This window comes from Silene latifolia, chromosome X (assembly GCF_048544455.1).
Source record: "Silene latifolia isolate original U9 population chromosome X, ASM4854445v1, whole genome shotgun sequence".
In the NCBI taxonomy this organism is placed as follows: domain Eukaryota; kingdom Viridiplantae; phylum Streptophyta; class Magnoliopsida; order Caryophyllales; family Caryophyllaceae; genus Silene; species Silene latifolia.
Genome location: NC_133537.1, coordinates 341,892,572 through 341,913,383, shown reverse-complemented (window position 1 = coordinate 341,913,383; position 20,812 = coordinate 341,892,572). Strand labels below are relative to the sequence as shown.

At 34.0% G+C, this 20,812-nt stretch overlaps 3 protein-coding genes across 3 annotated transcripts; 1 reads left to right on the top strand and 2 right to left on the bottom strand.

Annotated features, from left to right (window-relative positions):
- Positions 1-339: 339 nt before the first annotated feature.
- LOC141619553 (uncharacterized) lies at positions 340-4,470 on the bottom strand. The gene is made up of 4 exons (XM_074436569.1): positions 4,011-4,470; positions 2,123-2,317; positions 1,064-1,245; positions 340-810 (listed from the first exon to the last, which is right to left on the bottom strand). Exons 1-4 carry the CDS (start codon positions 4,303-4,305, stop codon positions 493-495), a joined length of 990 nt encoding a protein of 329 aa, XP_074292670.1. The 5' UTR covers positions 4,306-4,470; the 3' UTR covers positions 340-492.
- An 11,000-nt stretch (positions 4,471-15,470) lies between these two features.
- On the top strand, positions 15,471-17,292 carry LOC141619551 (protein WHAT'S THIS FACTOR 9, mitochondrial). Its single transcript, XM_074436567.1, has 2 exons — positions 15,471-16,138; positions 16,513-17,292. The coding sequence occupies exons 1-2, from the start codon at positions 15,561-15,563 to the stop codon at positions 17,249-17,251; spliced, it is 1,317 nt and encodes a 438-aa protein (XP_074292668.1). The 5' UTR covers positions 15,471-15,560; the 3' UTR covers positions 17,252-17,292.
- Positions 17,293-17,720: 428 nt separating this feature from the next.
- Positions 17,721-19,564, bottom strand: LOC141621069 (fruit bromelain-like). The gene is made up of 2 exons (XM_074437784.1): positions 19,111-19,564; positions 17,721-18,286 (listed from the first exon to the last, which is right to left on the bottom strand). The coding sequence occupies exons 1-2, from the start codon at positions 19,562-19,564 to the stop codon at positions 17,721-17,723; spliced, it is 1,020 nt and encodes a 339-aa protein (XP_074293885.1).
- Positions 19,565-20,812: the final 1,248 nt, after the last annotated feature.

Sequence of the window (20,812 nt, the reverse complement as noted above, 5' to 3'; positions counted from 1 at the left end):
CGTTAATTTTTTTTTCAAACCAATTATCTCGTCAAGGCCTTGAACTTGAAAAAAAAAAATCACCATTTTGGACTCATAGCTGGTAGTTATGGTTGGTCAAACATTTTTTAACGAATAAACTTTGACCGGCCATAATTCCCGACTACGAGTTGAGACGTCGGTGAATTTTTTTTCAAATGAAGACCTCTTAAAGACGGTCAATTTGGAAATTTTTTTTATCATATTCTGAATTTGTACCCAAAAGTTATTGACGGTCAAAGTTTTTTTGCATGAAAAGAGGGATATATCATAGAAAATGAAAAAGTCGAGGGGTACACGAGAGAATATCCCAAAAGAATTCAAGAAAAAAGCACACTAGTAATCTCATATTCTCATATATATAATGTCGAGTGTATATAATTCACAGGAGTCGGTCTTATTAAACAAGGGGGCCGGTGTAATAAGATACATTCATAATATAAATCCATGAAGGATACAAAGGTTTCACTAAACTCAATTCTCGGAATCATGGAATACCGGATTGGCTTGTAATTGAACTACAAATTTCTGGAGGATCGTCATCACTAGATCTTCAAAATCACTCTTTTCGAATGTTTTAGTCTTAGACTCTTTGCTGATTTCAGTAAAAATTGCATCATGTAGAAGAATTACCACTTCATTGCCTTCTAAGGGAGGTAACCCTAATTCTTTACCATTCTTTTCCAGGTAACTCCTAATCAATTCTATACAGTCTTGTGCATTCTTGACATCGTCCTTTTGGGAATATATCTTCTCTATGATTTCATCAATTTGTTTCTTGTCGGACAGTAGCTGTTTTGTAAACCAAATACACACAAATTTCAGCATTTACGGAATCTTTTACTTTCCATGCAAATAACCTTACGGATTGTTGAAAGTTGGTCATGAATCGTATTGTTCAATGACATTTGCTAATCATTGCGGTAATGTGAAAGCCTTTTTTGAGACAATTTTGGAAGATAAAGGAACGATAATAGGGAGTTGTTACTAGATGACAGAATTTGTCGAAATTCAGAACGAAGGGACTAGGATACGAGATAGTTACCTTTGCTAGCTTAGAACCATTTGTTATTTTGACATTCTGAATGACAGTGACATGCTTAAGCGCCAAAGCATCTGCAACATCTTGTAAAATTGGCTGTAGTAATTGAGCAAATTGCGCCTGCCCTAATTTTTCCTCTCCTTCAGCTCCATATTTCTTCAAAATGTCATTTATCACCGAAAAATCTGATAAGCAATAACCGCGACTTTAGTTTTAGAGCATTTACAATGCAGCAAAGATAATTAACAATAGAAGAACTTGTACATCTGGCTTGGTGAGTGGCAGACGGTGAAGTACAGTGAGGACAAGCATCACTGACTCGCCAATGTAAACACATCTGCCTTATACAACTATGGCGAAAGATGAGAAGGCACGGAGAAAAGCCAGATGAATTGATATAGCCAGTCTAGTGACTGGTGTACTGGATGCACTGCCAAGCTATAGAGTGGCTTAAGGGACTATGCTGGGTAGCTTACATTACCATATGATCCCAATGTTCAAATGCACCGACAACGGATAAGAATCACATTTTTTTTAATCAATATTTGCTTCACCTCCGTTTTTTTTTTTTGTAAAAATATTTGCGACTTCATATCTTATTATGACCAATCTAAGATCACTTCAATACCAGCAATGCAATAAAAAAGTTACTCGACATGAAAATTTTATTTTCTTTGCATGGTATAAGCTACAATAAAGAGAAGCCAACTTTAATCCAAACTTTATTCCATTCACAGTAATTCTTGAAGTTTTATGTTACTCAAAGTCCCTGACCAGCCAGGGAAAATATAACAGTTCACGCACACAACATTAGACGTAACCCTCGAGCCTCTAGGCAATCCTGATAATTAACCTACCCAAAGGGCTATCTGCTCAAAGTTGAGGTGTCAAGAAACATGCACATATCCTACTCAAATGACCGTATTGAATACTAATAAATAAATTTCGTATATTTCAGATCAAGTTACAGTCACTAGCCTTCAAAACTAATAAAACACGAACAAATAGTAGATTAGTAGAGATTTATATTGACGTACAAATTACAATTATCTGAATACGAACCTGTAAGAGGAGGGACACCCATTTCAACTCCCATATGAACTAAAGCACTCCGTACTTCACTCTTGCTTAGCTTGCCCTCATCTTCTATGTCCAAGTCTGTGAATAGATTTTCGGCCAGCATTGCAAAATCATCTTCATCTTCCAAAAACAGACGAATGGTGTTCCCGTCCAAAACTGATACTACAAGTGGATCATCTGCAGATGAGAGAATGAAACCACGAATGAATTAATGATCCCCTTAATCTCATTACTAGAGAACAAATTCCGCGTAAACCCTAGAAATGTTCATTACTAATCCTCGTTTAAAAAAAATTGTTCAACTTTCAAAAATGATAACATCAACGATAAGTCGATAATATACTACTTAGCCTCAAAACGATAAAGATAAACAACAACGTTCTCAACGATCTAAAAAAATAAAATAACATGAAAAAGGCTCAAAACATAAACACAACCTTTTAGCATTCAGCAACATTTGCAGTCACAGAATTTACAAGCAAATCCTCAGGAATGTTCATTTCAGTTTCAATTTGGAGAAACTCAGTAAACACGAAAAGGCTAGCTAGTATGACACAATAAAACACGATTTCGTCATTTTGACCACAGTAATTACAAACATGCCAGATAAACCCTACAAATGTTCATGACTAATTCTCGTTAAATATGTTATGCAACATTACCAACATATTATAACTCCTACTTTATTTGGCCTACTTCAACATAAACAACAAATCTCAGTGATCTAAAAACCTGACAAAAACTTGAACAAAGCTCAAAATAATACATTCATTTCAAAGACCCTATTCTTTTGGACTTAAATTCACCTTACTTCACTTCAGCTCAGTACAATTTTGTTCTTCAAATAAGTTCATTCAGTTTAGCTCGTTTTAGTCCAAAAGAACAGAACCTAATCCTCAACAACATTTTTTCGAAAAATGATACATCTAAACATTCTACTTTACACAGCCTACTGCAACAAACATAAACAACAAAGCTCACTAGCTCAGATTGATACATCGACCATAAATTAATTACTGCGGCTCTATTCTTTTGATCCTGATTTCACTTCACCTCAGTCCAATTCAATTCATTTCAATCCTCATCAACATTTACAACAATGATACATTAAGGATAACATTCTACTTCACTCGGCCTACTCCAATAGACATAAAAAAACAAATCACAGTGTTCTAAAACCCTAACAAAAACTCGAACAAAGCTCAGAATGATACATGGACCTCTGTTCTTTCACACTTAATTTCACTTCACTTCGCCTCAATTCATTCCAGTTCAATTCATTTCGATCCTCGTCAACATTTTCAGAAATGATACATCGACAATCACATTCTACTTCACTCAGCCTACTCATCTCAGCAATCTACAACCCTAACAAAAACTTAAAGAAAGCTCAGAATGACACAACGACGATATATTCATACTATTAAAACTCCGTTCTTTCAGACTTAATTTCACTTCAGCTCATTCAGTTCACTTCAATTCATTTCAATCCTCGACAACATCTTCAAAAACAATACATCAACGATAACATTCTACTTCCAACAGCATTCTACAATAAACATAAACAACGAATCTCAGCAATCTAAAACCCTAACAAAAACTTGAACAAAGCTCAGAATGATATATTGACGATATATTCATTACTACTAAAGCTCCGTTCTTTCCGACTTAATTTCACTTCACCTCACCTCAGTTCAGTTCAGTTCAATTCGATCATCGTCAACATTATAAAAAACGATACATCGCCTACAACAATAAACATAAACAATGAATCTGAGCGATCTAAAACCCTAACAAATTCTTCAAAATAGCTCAAACAAGCTCAAAATCAATAATTCGTCAAATCGGCAGTACTAGTAGTAGAAATAACCTTTCAATTGATCGGCGATCGCGGAGATATAACCACGAAACAACACCTCAGCTTGTTCTTGATCAAGTTCCCGCTGCTGCTGATCTTGCGACAAATTGAAACCGACGCTTTGAAGAGCAGCGGATTTTACATTCGACGGAAGCGAGACGCCATGGAGAAGCTCGGAAGCTCGCAAGTCGGCGATCTCAATGACGCGGTCTACGGTGGCGGTGGAAGACAATTCCGGCGGTGCGGTGGCGGTTGCGGCGGCGGCGAGTGGTGCTCCGTCGAGAACTTGTAAACCGGCGTCGGACATTATATTATTATTATATGAGACGGTTTACGACAAGTTTATTGATGATTTTGCCTTGTTTGAATATTCTGGGTTGATTCAGTGTGTTCAAAGTGGAGAATTTATGTTAGTCAAAGAAATGTCATTGTTTAATAATGTGGAATTCGTACTGGTTACGTTATTCATTCGGTGACGCGATTCTTGCCTTAGATTGGTTATTTAGATTGGTTATTTATTAAAAGTTGTTAGCTCATAGCCTCATCACAAATTCTTGTTTGTGACGGCACATATCCACAAAGTATCCACTTTTTCTCTCTCTGCAACACTATTTATGTGGTTCCCTTTCTCCACTAACCCATTTTGTTACCATTTTAACTCACAAAATATCCGCCACAAATGGTAACCCGTCACAAGGGAGACCAATTGTAGCCTCATACGACATACCCTTATTTTGATCATTTTTTTTTAGAAAAGATCATTATCATTAATAAAAAGTCATACGACATATACAACATATGTCAAACTCAATCGGATACAAATCGATTACAACCATATGAAATAAATTATTGTTCAAAGAATGAAACACTACAACAGAGTCTCTATCATCGATTCGCCGCAAAAGGCTTTCATCCATAAGAGGGTCTCCGAATCTTCCTTGACGAGTATCCATTTCTTCTGACGTGATTGATTGTAGCCATGAATAGGACAAAATATGTAAAACCATATAACGATCTATAACAACGATGATCTTCAGCTGACTTATTTTGATCATTTGTTTATTTACGAACGCAAAGATTATGAAAACTGAAAAGAGGAACGCATTAACTATTAGTATGTTGCCCGTGCGATTTACGAATTCTAAAATAATTTGATAAATGTATAATGCGTAAAGACATTTTAGCCTTTATTGTGTAAACTGTAAAGGAATTGTGACACAATTTGTTGTTATATAAGATAGAGTTGTATTTTCTCGAAAATGTACTTAAACTATAGTTTCGGATTGGATTGGATATCCAAATGTTTTAATTCTAATATCCATATCCAACCCAAAACCAAAGATTTCGGATCGGATATCCAAAAATTCCAATCAAATTCAGATCGAGTATCGGATCAGTTTGGATAATCGGATATTTTCTCAACCCTAAGAGCAAATGTTCGGAGTATATTAGTAGCATCGAAAAAACCCATCACTAATTCAGATTGTAACCTCTTGGGAGATTCAGTGACTGGATCACTGATTCATATAACAAATTTCAAATACAAAATGTATAGTTTCGAATACAAAATGTATAGTTTCGAATACAAAAAGAAACATCACCTATAAATAATAACAATTCAAACACAAAGCACACGACTTTGCTCTTAAATAGAAAAACTAACAATCATTATCAATAATAAAAATTCAAATACAAAGCACACAACTTTGGTTTTAAAAACAAAAACCAACATCATCACTGATAACAAAAATTCAATTGCAACACAAAGAAACGGTTTCCGAATAACCCAATTTTCAAATCTAACAATTTAAAACAAACCCAAACTCTTGTAAATCCCCAAAGTGGCTTGTCCCGAAGTCCCGAACTGACTCGATCCAAGCCCGATTCATTTGACCCGTTTACCAAGTCTACAAAAGTGATATAACACTTTTCTACCGTTGCTATTATTGTAAGTTTCTAACCAATTAATACCGACTCGGACTCAGACCCAGACTCAAACCAATACCCAAACCCATACGGGTCCTCTATTGTTGGGTTTCTTACTTTCTTGATAGAGAACTAGTTGAGATCCCGTGCTAAAGCACGGCATTTGAGAGCTAAAGCAAGGCATTTGTGAGCTTGGCTTATATAGTGGGAATTTAAGATATTTATATAAATGAGATGTACTTATAATAAGTTTTAATGTACTGGTTGTAATGTTAGTGATATTTTCAAAAAAAAAAGTGTACCATTTAAAGAACTTTTAGATTAAATTATTTTTGTGCGAACCTTTTTTAATTATTAAAAATAATGAAAGCCGACTATTATTCAAAAACATAATCTAATATAGGGTCACTACTTATAGAGGATATAAGCATTGAGTTAAAAAAGAAATGTGAGTATATTGTAATGCGGAAAATTTCTGGTGTTACGTAAACACCACATCACTATAATGACGTGGTGTTACAAACCAATAAAAATGACTCAAATTGTCATCCTAAAATATAGTAGCAAAGAAATAAATCCAGCATGTAACGTGATTCTATATACTTAGCATGTGTACTGTATATTACGTACAATATCAAAATTATATACGTAGTATATTGTAATGTGATTCTATAAATTATATTAATAATTTTTTGTATTTATTTTCAGTTTTTTTTTTTTTTGAGAAGAAGTTATTTGTTGGTGTATAATTTATATACTCAGCATAGAATAAAAATTGTATAGAATATTATGGAACCCACTTTCTTTTATTAGTCAATCAATTGATCCACTTTATTTGTACTTTATTTTGTACCCAGTTACAATGTAGTGTAGAAGATTGTATAGAATAATATGGGGTCCCACTTCATTTTGTTAGTCAATCATAACAATTATTATAATTTCAGCACGGCCCACCACTATGTCAATTAACTGGGCGGGAAAACTTTGAGAGTTTCTTATTCTTTTAGTTTAGTGGGGATTAGAGATCTTCTCTTCCTATCATTAGCACCAAATTTAATCCAGATCATAGTAGTTGGGTGATGGGTGTGTGTGTTTATATTGTGGTAGAAAACTAGAAATAGTCATCCACATTTGAGGCAACTTGAGTTCGAGCGTGTTGTTAGGAAGGATTGAACCTGTATCAACTTATTTGCTATTTACCTTCATTCAACCACTATGACAATGACAATCAATACATATATATAAAGCAGAAACTTTTCGGGCGATATTAGAGAGTCCAACTTTTTTAGAAATCCTAACAAAAGTAGATTTGGAAAAAGTTAAATAAATAAAATTATCCTAATAAAAGTATATTTCTTAGTATTTAAAACAAATTTTAATAAAATTATTCTAATATAAGTAGATCAAATATATTTTAATAAAATTATCTTAATATAAGTAGATTAAAATTATCAAATAGATAATAGAAATTCATAATAGTTCAAGTTATCGTATTTATTTTCCCCAACTTATGATCTCATACATTTTTAGTTTGTATTCTCGCATCAAAATTGAAGAAGCTGGCGGATAAAGATGAATTTATTTATTAAAGTGTTATGTTAAGATGATGTAGTAATTACACGAAGTATAAATTACAATTTCATCAAAATGTAATCACTAAATAATCATTGGAGTGTGTGTATAGAAATCATAAACATAAATGCCTCCGTGTACATTCAAGGTATCAATACATAAAAAATTTCACTAATCTATATATGTTACTATTTTTGTTTAACTAATTTACTTTCTATAAGAATGCGGAGACCATTAGATGGAGGAATGAAACAGAGAAAACCTGAAGTAGAATTTGGGGATTTAAACAACTCAAAGCTTTTGTGTAACCATGAACAATTCACAGTGTTATTCATATGATGAATTGATGATCGATTGTAGACTCACGCATTAGTAGTATCACCTAATTTCATCTACTACAAAATTTCATATAAACCCCCAGCATATATCTAAGTAATTTAACCAATACGAAATAGTAGGTGCTACATACTCAAAAACTATGTAACTAATTATATGGTATATTAATGTTATACACATTATTCATATACTATATCTTATATTTCATTATAAAAAATTAACTGAAACCTAAAAAACGAGCTTAAAAGATAACTGAAAATTCGGAACCGATTAAATAAAAATTGCTTTTTAAACTAACCAAAAAAAAAGATTTTTTTTTTATAATATGGCATAAAAGGACATTGTAAGTACTCCATATTTGATATTATAAATTGAAGTATTAAAAAAAAAACATGTAGCTTATTTCTCATATGCTTCACTTATTTTGGTAAATAATTTATCCGCTAAATACTTACAACAAAAAAAATAAATGAAATTTTGATTAGATAAATTTAAGCTTATTTTTTTCAAAACAGAGCCTAAATATGAGATTTTTAATTTCATGATCTCTTGACCTTTATAATATCAAATTAATTTCTTTTTGATATTTTTTTTACCCATGTTTACTTACTTTTGAACCTATTGTTAGGAGTTAATCTCATGTTCCATTTTTAATTTTATAAACTTGAATAATGAAATAAATAGCTATTTGTTCAGAATAAATATTAGCTATGAGACATTGTAACACAAAGTACGTATATATCATAATCATGAGAAATAGAATAAATAAGCAATTGGTTCAAAATTAATAGCGTTCCATATAAGAAAATTGTTAACTCTACAATAAAAAAACAAACTTGATCAAAAGGAAAATCTATTACAATTGTCCAATTATATCTCTTTTGTCTGGGATGCAGCGAATATAAAGAAAGTTTCAGACTCAAACTGAATTTTAAATCATGTCAACCATGGGACATGGGTAAATAAAATATCAGAAATATTTGAAAACTATAGAATAAGCGAGAATATAACATTTATATGGAACGAACTGTTTTAAGATCTACACAAGTTGATCTATGGCTTTGAAAATTTTTACTTGTGACAACTAAGGGCATATAATTTTTCAAACTAATAATATGGGTATGAGAAAGCCTACATTCGTCTTGTCCCCTCGCCCGTATGACATCCTTGCTTTTAGGAGTCGTTTTTTTTTTTCCTATTATTCGAGACTTGGTAGAGTATTTTAGTCCCGTTAGACTTTGGGAGCAAAATTCATTATCTTTTAGGAATTTGACACTAAATGTACATCATCCTCTTCCCAATGATCCTATGAATTGTTTTTGCAGAGTCGTCAATACATTAGTTTGACCATCATTTCTGACATATTAATGGTCAAAGTTATAAACGACGTTTTACCCTTGAGAAGTAATGAGAAAGATGTTTATTAAGAAGTGAAGGGAGTATAGACGATGAATTTTTTAACATAACTCATAATGGTATGTTCTACCAAGTGTGGTATGTCGGTTATGTTGTTGAGGAACATCAACTCCGTAAGAGGACTATCTAAAGAGACATTGTTTTATTATCAATCGCCTTGGAAAATTCGAAATAGAAAGGAAGATAATTACGGGTTCCAAAATTGGCAAAAGGTACTGAACCGAGCATAGGAATGACTTCCTCGGATACAAAGATTCCTTTCGTTCTTAAGCGGAGACAATATACATTAAGGTTATGCTTTGCTAGACAATAAATAAGAGTCAGAGACAATCACTTAATCATGTTGGAATTTATGTGCTGAAACCAGTTTTTAGTAATGACCACCTTTACGTAGAAGCGTCAAGAGCAAAGTCATCCAAGGGATTAAGGTTCTCATCGTGATAGAGACCAAATGTATCAAGGCCAAACGAAAGACATTATTTACAAAGAAATTTTCACAAATTTATCAAATTATGTATCATATTATATATTTTGCATGAAGCTTTTAAGGACAAGTAATCTTAATTGTAAATAGTCAAAGACTATTCCTATTAAAAATCAATGACGCATGAGATTATAAGAATAATAACTCTACAATCCAATTATATTTGTGAATGTTATACAACTGATATAGTCAATACCAAATGCCAACATTTTTGTTGCGTTTTTGTGAGAGGAACTGATGATTAATCTCTCCTCATCTAAATCAACTCCCGAATTTTTGTTTGCTCTCATTTTCAGCATGGTTTGACTTTTTATTAAATTTAATAGTTTTCTATTACCAGACCATGGTAACTTAAATCATGTTTCAGCGTTGCCATAAAATACTAATTTTGTAACTCAACGATTTTAAATGATGTCATAAAACTAATAAATGATGTTGCCCCGTGCATTCTATGCAATAGAATCACATATATTTTTGATTGTTATTTAGAGACTAATCAGTTTGGATTTGATGTTGTGAGAAGTTTATAAGGAGCAAATACTCTTAATTGTAAATATATATAATCAAGGTAAAATTATGTTTAAGAGATCTAACATTTTCTTTGAACACGATATATATAATTATGATAATTGTTGTTTTACGTAACAGCATTCAGTTTTACGTAGTTGTTGTAGGTTAAAATAATTTACAAGACTCATAAAGGTCTGTCTCCGTTATTAAGGATTCATTTTGGTGAGTTGCACCATATTTACAAAGAAAGCGTTTTTTATTGAATTAAAAACCAATTTGTGTTTGCAACAATGACAAAGCAAAGTACATATTATAAATAAATCACTTGATGTTATAAGTATTATTAAATGTCAAATTTTTACGGTAAAAGCACTAATAATTCTTCAATCAACTATACCAACCATGAATTTTTTTTCATCAATGATTCAACATAGTTGGACTTTTTCTTGTTAACTTAAGAATATATATTTTTATAGATAATTCTAATAGGAGCCCCGTGCATCGCACGGGCTTTCCAACTAGTATAGTAATATTTTAAAGAAGCGTAATCATATTTAAAAATAAGTATTTCGGTGAACCTTGCTACCGCTCTCCATTATCAGATTATTGTTTTATCCGTAGTATTTATCAAGCATTAATTAAAAATTATATATTAATATAAGTTATTGTTAAAAGTGGCTATCTGTTAAAAATTATATATTAATGTTATGCCCACTAGGCATAGGATAAGAAAACAAAAAAGAAAATAATTAAACGATGTTTTTATGGGAACTTGCAATATTTCATTATTTTTACTTTTCTTTACAAGAAATACATTTATTTCTTTCCCTTTTTTGTTTTCTTATCCTATGCTTAGTGGACTAGACATAGGTTAGTGGGCATAGATTAGAAAAACCCTTTTAAATATCGGCCCTCGAAATATTCGAAACAGCCCTGATTTGACTAATTATATTTTGGCTTTTTTTATGCTATAACTTTTACTAAATAGTTTTAACAATCGCACGGGCTTGCAACTTTATTAAGACCGTTCAATTTTACAAACTTTGCGTTATTTTTTATCCGAATAATTTTGACTAATATATAAGTCGGGTTTGTATGAAGCCGCCTTATTAATAAAACAAAGAATAAACTTAATTTTGGTTAAGCAATACGACGAACTACAATAACTACTCAACGAACTGACATTGCAAGATTATACAAATGTGGCGGATGTTAATGTAGATTCCTAAACACTTTATTCCCAATTAGCCAAATCTAAATTCTGCCCAACACGGCAACATCTATCACCAAATCACGGTCGCTATCAAAACCTTCCAAGATTATGCCACAGCTTAAGATAAATTAGCATAAAACCCAGTACTCCACATTTATGCTGAAGTTAGGTCCATACTAATTACATGTCCATCCCAATTTAGAAATGTAATTAGTAACTCCACCCCTCTATTATATTAAATCATCAAATATATATCACGGCATTTATACTGTAATTAGTACACTCTCCCGGTGATTTGTTTACCTTTAGTTTGGGCGCTAATACCAATTACGGCACAAACGTCATCTTATCAGTAAAAACCATTCACACAAATGAAATGACATGTTGAAAAATTCACCAACTTTGTAAATCCGCAAACTTTGTAAATCTAACAATATTACCAACCAATTCTTTAACAAGAAACAGCAATCTTTAGCAGGGTGATGACATTACAGCTCAACAAAGTATAACTTTACTAACATCCTATACTTCCAATATTGATATTTACCGTCTTACGTTTGATTAAAATACGCCTTATAAAGAAACAATAAAAACGTAAAAAACCTATCGAGGCCTAGGAGGGGTAACAAACTAACAAACAATAAAACAGAATCAAGATAATACCCATAAGATAAAATCAATCAAGAATAGTGAAAAAAACAGTAAAATCGAAAAAGGGGTAAAAGAATTATACCCAGTAGGTAAAGAATCAACATAGGAAACAAGCATCTCGATTGTATATACCGAAAAAAGAAAAATGTAAAGAAACTAATGAATGCGAGAGAATATGTTATAAGTACTAAACGAAAAAGGGGTTGAAATTGCCATTTTAAACGTGCACGTAAAGCTGTCAAAACCTGACCCGACCCGAAAACCGACCGTAACCCGACCCGTAAATAACCCGCAAATAACCCGGTGTTTTCAACCCGAACCCGAAAAGTACCCGAACCCGTTTTGACCCGTAAATAGCGGGTCGAAACCCGACCCGTAACGGGTTGACCGTTGGGTCAAGGGAATATATCTTCCTTAAAATTGATAATGTCAAATAGGTATTGACTTATAAAATTTTAAGGAAAGATATGTATATATACGGAATGTCACGTCATCACCTTGAACCATATGCCACGTCATCACATCAAAGTGTGTGTCACACCGTCACTTTCACCATATTACGTCGATCTGTATTCTTTCACAAGATCGCCATGTTATCATTTCAGGCAACATGCCATGTCATCACCTTGAAGTGTGTGTCACGCCATTACTTTCATCGTGTTACATCAAACCGCATTCCATGTCGGCACTGCCACGTCATCACCTCGATCACATGCCATGTCATCACTTCGAAGTGTGTACCACACAGTCACTTTTATCGTATTATGTGGAACCACACTCCACGTCAGCACAACCACTTCATCACCTCTGGTCACATGCCACGTCATCATTGTCATCTTATTTGAGTCTCATTGTCGTACTTATAGAGTTAGTGAGGGTAATGATGATGATGATGACGGGGTGGTGGCGGCGAGAATGGTGACAATTAAGTCAACTAAGACGAGCAAGATGAGAAAAAACGTATAAATGGTAGGAATTACGATATACTCCGTAAAAGAAATTTTAAAAAATGACAGAAAAAGATGTTGATCGGCCCGTTGTTTACCCGAACCCGACCCAATACCCGTGTCGAACCGTTCGTATAACGGTGTGATATTGAAAATATTAAGCAAAAAATATTTAATCTTACTAATATCATATATTAAACTAGATAATAATAAAAATTTAAGAATAATTATGTGTTTATAGGTAGAATTAAAGAAAATGGAATTTTTTAAAAAGGCGTTAGTGGGACCCATTCTGACCCTAAACTCGACCCGAAACCCGTATAAACCCGTATTTTTCAAACCCGAAATAGACCCGACCAATATTTTACCCGAACCCTAAATGACCGAACCCGTAACCCGTCCGTTTGACCCGTTTGACAGGTCTACGTGCATGGGTTAAAATCTGCATGTTATCCGTGCATAAGTCCTACAACTGTCTAAGAGTTGGACTGAATGAAAATTAGTTTTGACAATTGCACGGGCTTCCAACTTTATGACAAAATAGTTTTAACAATCGCACGGGCTTGCAACTTTATTAAGACCCGTTCAATTTTACAAACTTTGCGTTATTTTTTATTTGAATAATTTTGACTAATATATAAGTCGGATTTGTATGAAGCCGCCTTATTAATAAAACAAAGAATAAACTTAATTTTGGTTAAGCAATACGACATATCGAACTACAATAACTACTCAACCAACTGACCCTAATGCATTATTTAAGCTGATTGCAAATGAAATTTATGATTTAAATCTAACTTAAATATGTCTTTAATTTAAAATTGTTTGACAAAAAGTGGAAAATTTTTATTACTTTATTTTAAAACTTTATTTCTAAAGATAATTAACTTTAAAAGGAGATAATTAATTAATATAAATATTATCTGAACTGTAGTTGAGAATATTTCAGGATGATAGGGTCAGTTGGTAATTGCTTAACCAAAATTAGTTAAATATTCAGCTCTATGTCGCTATTTCAAGAGTCACAAGCAATCAAAGTGGCTTGAGTGTAGTGGAGTGCAGGAGTGCCTCAAAGCGTTGCAATGACAACGAATTGAGAGGTCCCGGGTTCGTCTCCCTACACGGGAGTGCTGCGGTTACCTGTCATCCTAAAGGATTTCTTACATGGCACACGTGGTTTGCAGGGTATTGCATGTGTCCGGGGGGTTTCAACCCCTCGTCACCAAAAAAAAAAAAAAAAAAAAAAAAAGAGTCACAAGCAAAAAGGTATTGAAGATTCTGATTTGCGATAATGATAAACGCGTGTCCAATAGAACATATAACGTAGTGTATAAAGAAGTTTTTGAGAAGCTATAGTTTAATTAACTTATGATTGTACCCTGTAACAGCTTTTTGTTGTACTTATTTCTTTCCAATTTGTCTACTTTTGTTAAGTCTTATAATTTTGAGACTTTTTTTTTTATGTATTTCTAGAATTCCGAAATTAATACTACCATGAAAGACATCCCCTATTAACAACCCTACTTCTCAACTCTAAACGTCAATCCCGTGCAATTTGCACGGACATAAAACTAGTTATATATTAATGCTATGCCCACTAGGCATCGGATAAGAAAACAAAAAAGGAACTAATTAAACGATGTTTTTATGTGAACTTGCAATATTTCATTATTTTTACTTTTCTTTACAAGAAATACATTTATTTCTTTCCCTTTTTTGTTTTCTTATCCTATGTTTAGTGGACTAGGCATAGGTTAGTGAGCATAGATTAGAAAACCTTTTTAAATATCGCACAAAGCCCTCGAAATATTCGAAACAGCCCTGATTTGACTAATTATATTTTGGCTTTTTTTATGCTATAACTTTTACTAAACACCCCTATTCCGTAAATCCTAGATTCACCAATGATGTGGTACCAGGTGTGAAGGTTGTTGTAGAGCGTATGAAGGTACGTATATGTCCTCAAAAAATACGTAGAGCGTATGAAGGTACGTATAAGTACTCTTCAGCGGAGTCAGCAATGAAAGTTCTAGATATGTTTTGTATAGTTCTTGTTTGTTCTTCTTTGTACCTTAATAATTTGGTATATGTGTTCTTGTTTGCTGATTAAATCTTTCTTTAAATCGCGCAAAATCGAATCGATACGAAACTGGAGTATGAGCTACGTAATTTTACCGTTTTTTCATTAATCAAGCTTCATTATAGCAATTTTACAATATACTTTGTTTTAGTGCACACCAGGTGTTTGTAGAAATGCCAATTAGAAAAATTGTTATCGGTTAAAGTTGCGTACATTCGACTATCCTTAACCTCCCATTTACGGGTGTCCTTGAGGCACTATGTTACGATATTGTGTCGGTTAGATTACGCTACTGGCGTAATAAAATGTCCTGTGTCCATATCACAAAGGGACTGCATTAGAGTCTGAACTGTAAAATGTCGTGTTTCCGTGGACAAATGATTTAGCTTACCGTGTTTTCTATACAGTGAGATCAATTTAGATACATATGCTCTTCTTAAGGCGATCGATTGCTAGAAATTTGGAAGAGGTTCTCGGTACAAGAAGTTTTTACAAGAATTTACCATGTTACGCTTGTACGCAGAGGGCGACTTATGTTAATGTGTACATGAAACGGAAAAAGGATCGGAGTTATGACTCGATTGAAACAATTTTCAGAAGCTTAGAATTAAGACCAGTGATAGCTCTGAAAAACTGCATTGCCCGATCCCCTGATGGGTGCATCCCAATCTCGGAAGTATCTAAGCGAGGAAGAGAACTGGATGTTCCGGGTGTGAAAGTTGCTAAGTTTCTGAGGTCGTATCCGTCTGTGTTTGAAGAGTTTGTTGGACCTCAGTATAATTTGCCATGGTTTAGATTGACCCCGAAAGCAATTGAGATTGACATGGAGGAGAAGACTGTTTATGAGAATCAGAAGTTGGATTTGAGGCTTAGGTTGAAGAAGTTGATATTGATGAGTCGAGATAAGAGGTTGCCCGTGAGGATCGTCCAGGGTGTTCAGTGGTATTTAGGGTTGCCAGACGATTTCCTGAAAAATCCCGAATATAATCTTGACGAATCTTTCAGGTTCCTGTTTTCATTTCTTGTTTGTGTGTAGGGAGTCGCAAGGGCAACACTGATATTGACGGGTTCCAAACCCAACTCGTAGGTGTACCACTAGACCTGGCAAAGCTGACCTGACCCGATAAGGCGGACCCGAGACCCGAAATGTATCACCCGAAAGTGACCCGATAAACCCGAAGTGACCCGACTTAAGTGACCCAAAATGACGTATTTAAGGCAAAATTATGACCTGAAATGACCCAAACGACCCAGATTGACCCGACCCGAAAATGACCCAATAAGTTATTGACCCGACCCGATGTGACCCGATCCAAACCGACCCGAATGACCCATTTGCCAGGTCTATGTACCACCATTTACTGACTTTTAACTTTCAGGTTCATGGATTTGGAAGACGGAGATCGAGCAATAGCTGTAGACAGTGAAGAAACGACGGTACAGTCGGTTTTACAAAATAATGCAATGGAAAAAGGAGAGTGCAGTGGAGGGTGGATGGAGCCAATTGCATTCCCTCTTTTTCCATCAAAAGGGTTGAGGCTGAAGAGAAAGATTTCAGGTTGGTTAGACGGTTTTCAAAAGCTGCCATATGTTTCTCCATACGAGGATATTTCCGATCTGAATACCGACAGTGACATAGCAGAAAAGAGAGTTGTGGGTGTTCTGCATGAACTACTATCCCTCTTTGTCGAGCATGCTGCCCAAAGGAAGACGCTGTTATGCCTGAAAAAGTATTTGCAGCTGCCGCAAAAGTTTCACAAGGCGTTTGAGAGACACCCACATATATTTTACCTTTCGCTGAAGGCGAACACCTGCACAGCTATCTTAAAAGAGGCGTACAGAGACGAGACTGCTATACCCAAGCATCCGCTGTCAACTGTCAGAATGAAATACATTGATTTGATGAAGGATTCAGAGAGGATCTTGAAGGAAAGGCGGTACAAAAATTGTCATGTTAGCAATCAAAATGAAGATTCAAAATTGGGATTAGATACAAATTCCGAGTCAAGTTCACGTTTAGATGTAGATACAATTTCCGATTCAAGTTCAGGTTTAGATACGGATTCTGATACGGATGTAGGATGCAAAGTTGAAGATGGTATACAATTTGGGAGTTGAGAGTTGTTATTCCCAACTTTGTATTAGACACGTCCGACTTCTTCTAATTTTATGTGTTTTTCTTAAAAAGCGCACAAAAAGTAAACGTAAAGAATCTGTTGAGAGTTGAGACGGAGGGAATAATAACAAGACAGTGAAATATTTCTTCGCATATATATCTAAATTGCTAAATTAGATATATAATGAAATATTAGTTTTGTGTTACAAATGTTAAATATGATTACATATAAAAAGTACTTTGTATAACAAACAAATCACATATATATCTAAATTGCTAAATTAATCACATTTACAAGCTCTAGATTGAATAATTTATTATAATTTTGTTGATTATGATATACACTTAAATATCCATTATTTATATATTTGTTTTTTCTTTTTTCAATATTTCAATAACAAACACGGATTTAAAACTATTTTCTCATCATGCAAAGTGAGTATAACATCACTTATTTAGATACTTACTTAATTACATGTAAGGATAAGTACAATAAGTCGTAATGGGACAAAGACTCTCATTTCTAAGAAGCCTCATATATCCATTTTCACCCCATGATTTACCCCACGAATTCTTAATAATCCAATAATCCTTCCCAGAATCCTCATCAGTGTCATAACCAATAACCGCGACCGCATGATTAACATGCGTGTCACAACCTCCACCATAAACCCCGCCAGCATAGTGTTTGAATTCCGTTGAATTGGCATTAATAGCACATGATACAGGTTGCTGGTTCAAGGCCCGTATTAGCGAATACGGGCCTTGTGAAATGGGCTCATAGCCCGAAATTTTAACCAAGTTTTGACCAATTTTACATCGGTCTGGATCGGCAGTGGCAACATAAGGGTACTCTTGATCCGCGAATATGCCGTGACGTTTTATATAATCATATGCTTTTATCATGTTTCCGGGTTTACAACCGTTTTTTTGAACACAGTCGACAAGCTCTTGTTCAGAGAGCGACACCAGTTCTCCGGTTATCAGTTTGTTTATCCCTTCGACTGCCGCGATTGATGCGAATGCCCAACAAGACCCTACAATAACCGTCAGCAAATATAATGATCATCAAAATTAATAGACAATTAAGGTTTTAAATTTACAACCTAATTAAAATAAAAAAAATGTTATAAACTTGTAGAATTAAGGTTATTATAAACATATTAATAGATACATGAAAAATAAAAAATTTAGCTTTATGATTATACTATCAGATCATACACATTTCTTAACTCGTGTGATAGTACTTCATCCTAATTAGTCATACACAATTACGACAAGATTCTTGTGGATAGACCTGTACTCGGGCCGGGCTCTCCTGGTCAGACCCGGGCTGTCGGGCCTTACCAATTTATTTATTTTTATTATATTTTTGCTAAAATGGCGGGCCAAGGGCGGGCTAGGATGGAATTTTAGGGCCTGGGCCAAGCCAGAGCCAATGGCGGGCCAGGTTGCATAAAATAACGGGCCAAGGCGGATCGGGTCCGGGTCGGGCCGTGCTGATGACCACCTCTACCTATGGATAAGTCTCATCCTAATTGACATACACTCGTGTGGCAAATATAATTAGTCATACACCTCAGTCTGATACTAACTATAAAATCTTTAATCTAAATTTAATTTAACAAGTTTTAATCTCATAACGAACAAACATTTTATAACTTATATAAATAATTGTAAATTTGAATATTCCGCTTGGCATCGCCATTAAAATAAACTTTTAACGATTTTTGTATAGGTTTATCTTATACGAAGTATTATATGATTATACTGTAATAAAATATTCTAAATAGAACTCTTTGAAATAAATCAAAATGAGCTTATTTAGTAAAAATATGCACGTAATTATTTATTTTCTTACCACATCTCTTTTGGTTTTTTACGGGTGTGACTGCGCCCGCGAGTCTCCAATCGACTGATTTTGCCACGTCCATGTTGTTAATACGGTCCAATTTCGAGGCAATTGTGCTAGACGAATTTTTTTCGGCCTTGTAACCCGTATAAAATGCTTGGAACTCTTGTATGGTCAAGTCCGTAAACTCATTTGGTCCTAGTTTGTACGATTTATTAGCGTCATCGCTATTAAATTTTTCAATACGTTTCATATTTTCTTCAAATATGTGAAAACGCTTCTCTTTCTCGGTTAAACTTTTATACTCGTGACCGTGGAGAGTAATCCATTGCTCGTACATGTCCATAATGGTCATGGACGAGGACGAAGCGTTATTAAGTTCGAGAGTATTACGGGAAATGACACCAGGAAAAATGAACAATGCGAAGAAAAAGAAGTAGAGGAATTGGTGCATGGAAGCCATGATATTTGTATTTTTGAGAAGATTTTGTTATATTAGACTTAGAATTAGAATTTGATGTCACTAAGCTTCAAATGTGATGACTTTTATAGGACAAAGTCTTGCTAAAAATATTCAGTATTTTAATTTAAATTTTCCAAAATTTTCCAAATTTGAAATATAATTTTGGTAAGAAATGAAAATGCTTGATTATAAATCAAGAGTCAAGAGTCATATATGATTTAGAGTTGGCAAGCCCGACCTGATCCGAGTGATTCGATCTTGACTCGAGCAAACTTGCGAATTCTGCAAACTGAAACCTTCTCGACCCGATCAAATTGAGTGTGAATGATCAAATTTTCCAAATTTGAAATATAATTTTAGTAAGACATGAAGTTGCTTGATTAATAATCATAAATCAAAATCATATATTGCGCAAATTCTTGTTTCAGACGGACTATTTTTATCAGAAATTAAATGTGACTAATTTATGATAAAATGTTGATATTTCCGATCAAATGTTCAAAAATGGTTACTTTCTATTAAAAAATATTATTTCCGATCCAATGTAATGTTATCTAAACCGATAAAATGTAAGATATTTCCAATCCAATGTAATGTTATCTAAACTGGGCCCGTCGGGCTATTGTCGGCTTTCGGGCTAAAACGGGCTTTTTAGTCATTGAACTTTGCAACTGTGGCATTCAATCATATGTTGAACAAAAATTAATAAATTTAACCATAAAATAATCAATAACAAGTTAGTATCCAAAGAATTATATTTCATATTAGGATTTACGATTGGATGGAAGGATTAAAACGCAACTAGACCGAGTTATGAGTAATGAGACGCGTTGATTTGGGGATTGATCCCGAAGCAAAAGAGCTGAAGAAGCAACTAGGAAAGCATGTACATACTTCTGAATTACGTATTGCAGTATTTGTGTAGGTGATTTATTTCTTTGGTATTGGAAATTGCTTTATTAGTTACATAACAAGTGAAATGGAAATAGTTTTATGATATCCACCAAGAAACACAATTACATACATTTACAGTTTTATACGCGGACGCTATACTTTTTAAAGGAGCTAATGAATTTTATCTATAAGAAAAAGAAAAAAAAAATCAGGGCGGGCCAAATTGTGGGCTAGAAGGTTGGTCAATACCCGGCCCTAAATATGTAGCGGGCCTAGTATGGATCGGGCCACCAGCTTTATGGGCCAAATCTAAGGCCCAATACCGGAAAATTATGATACAAATTCCGAGTCAAG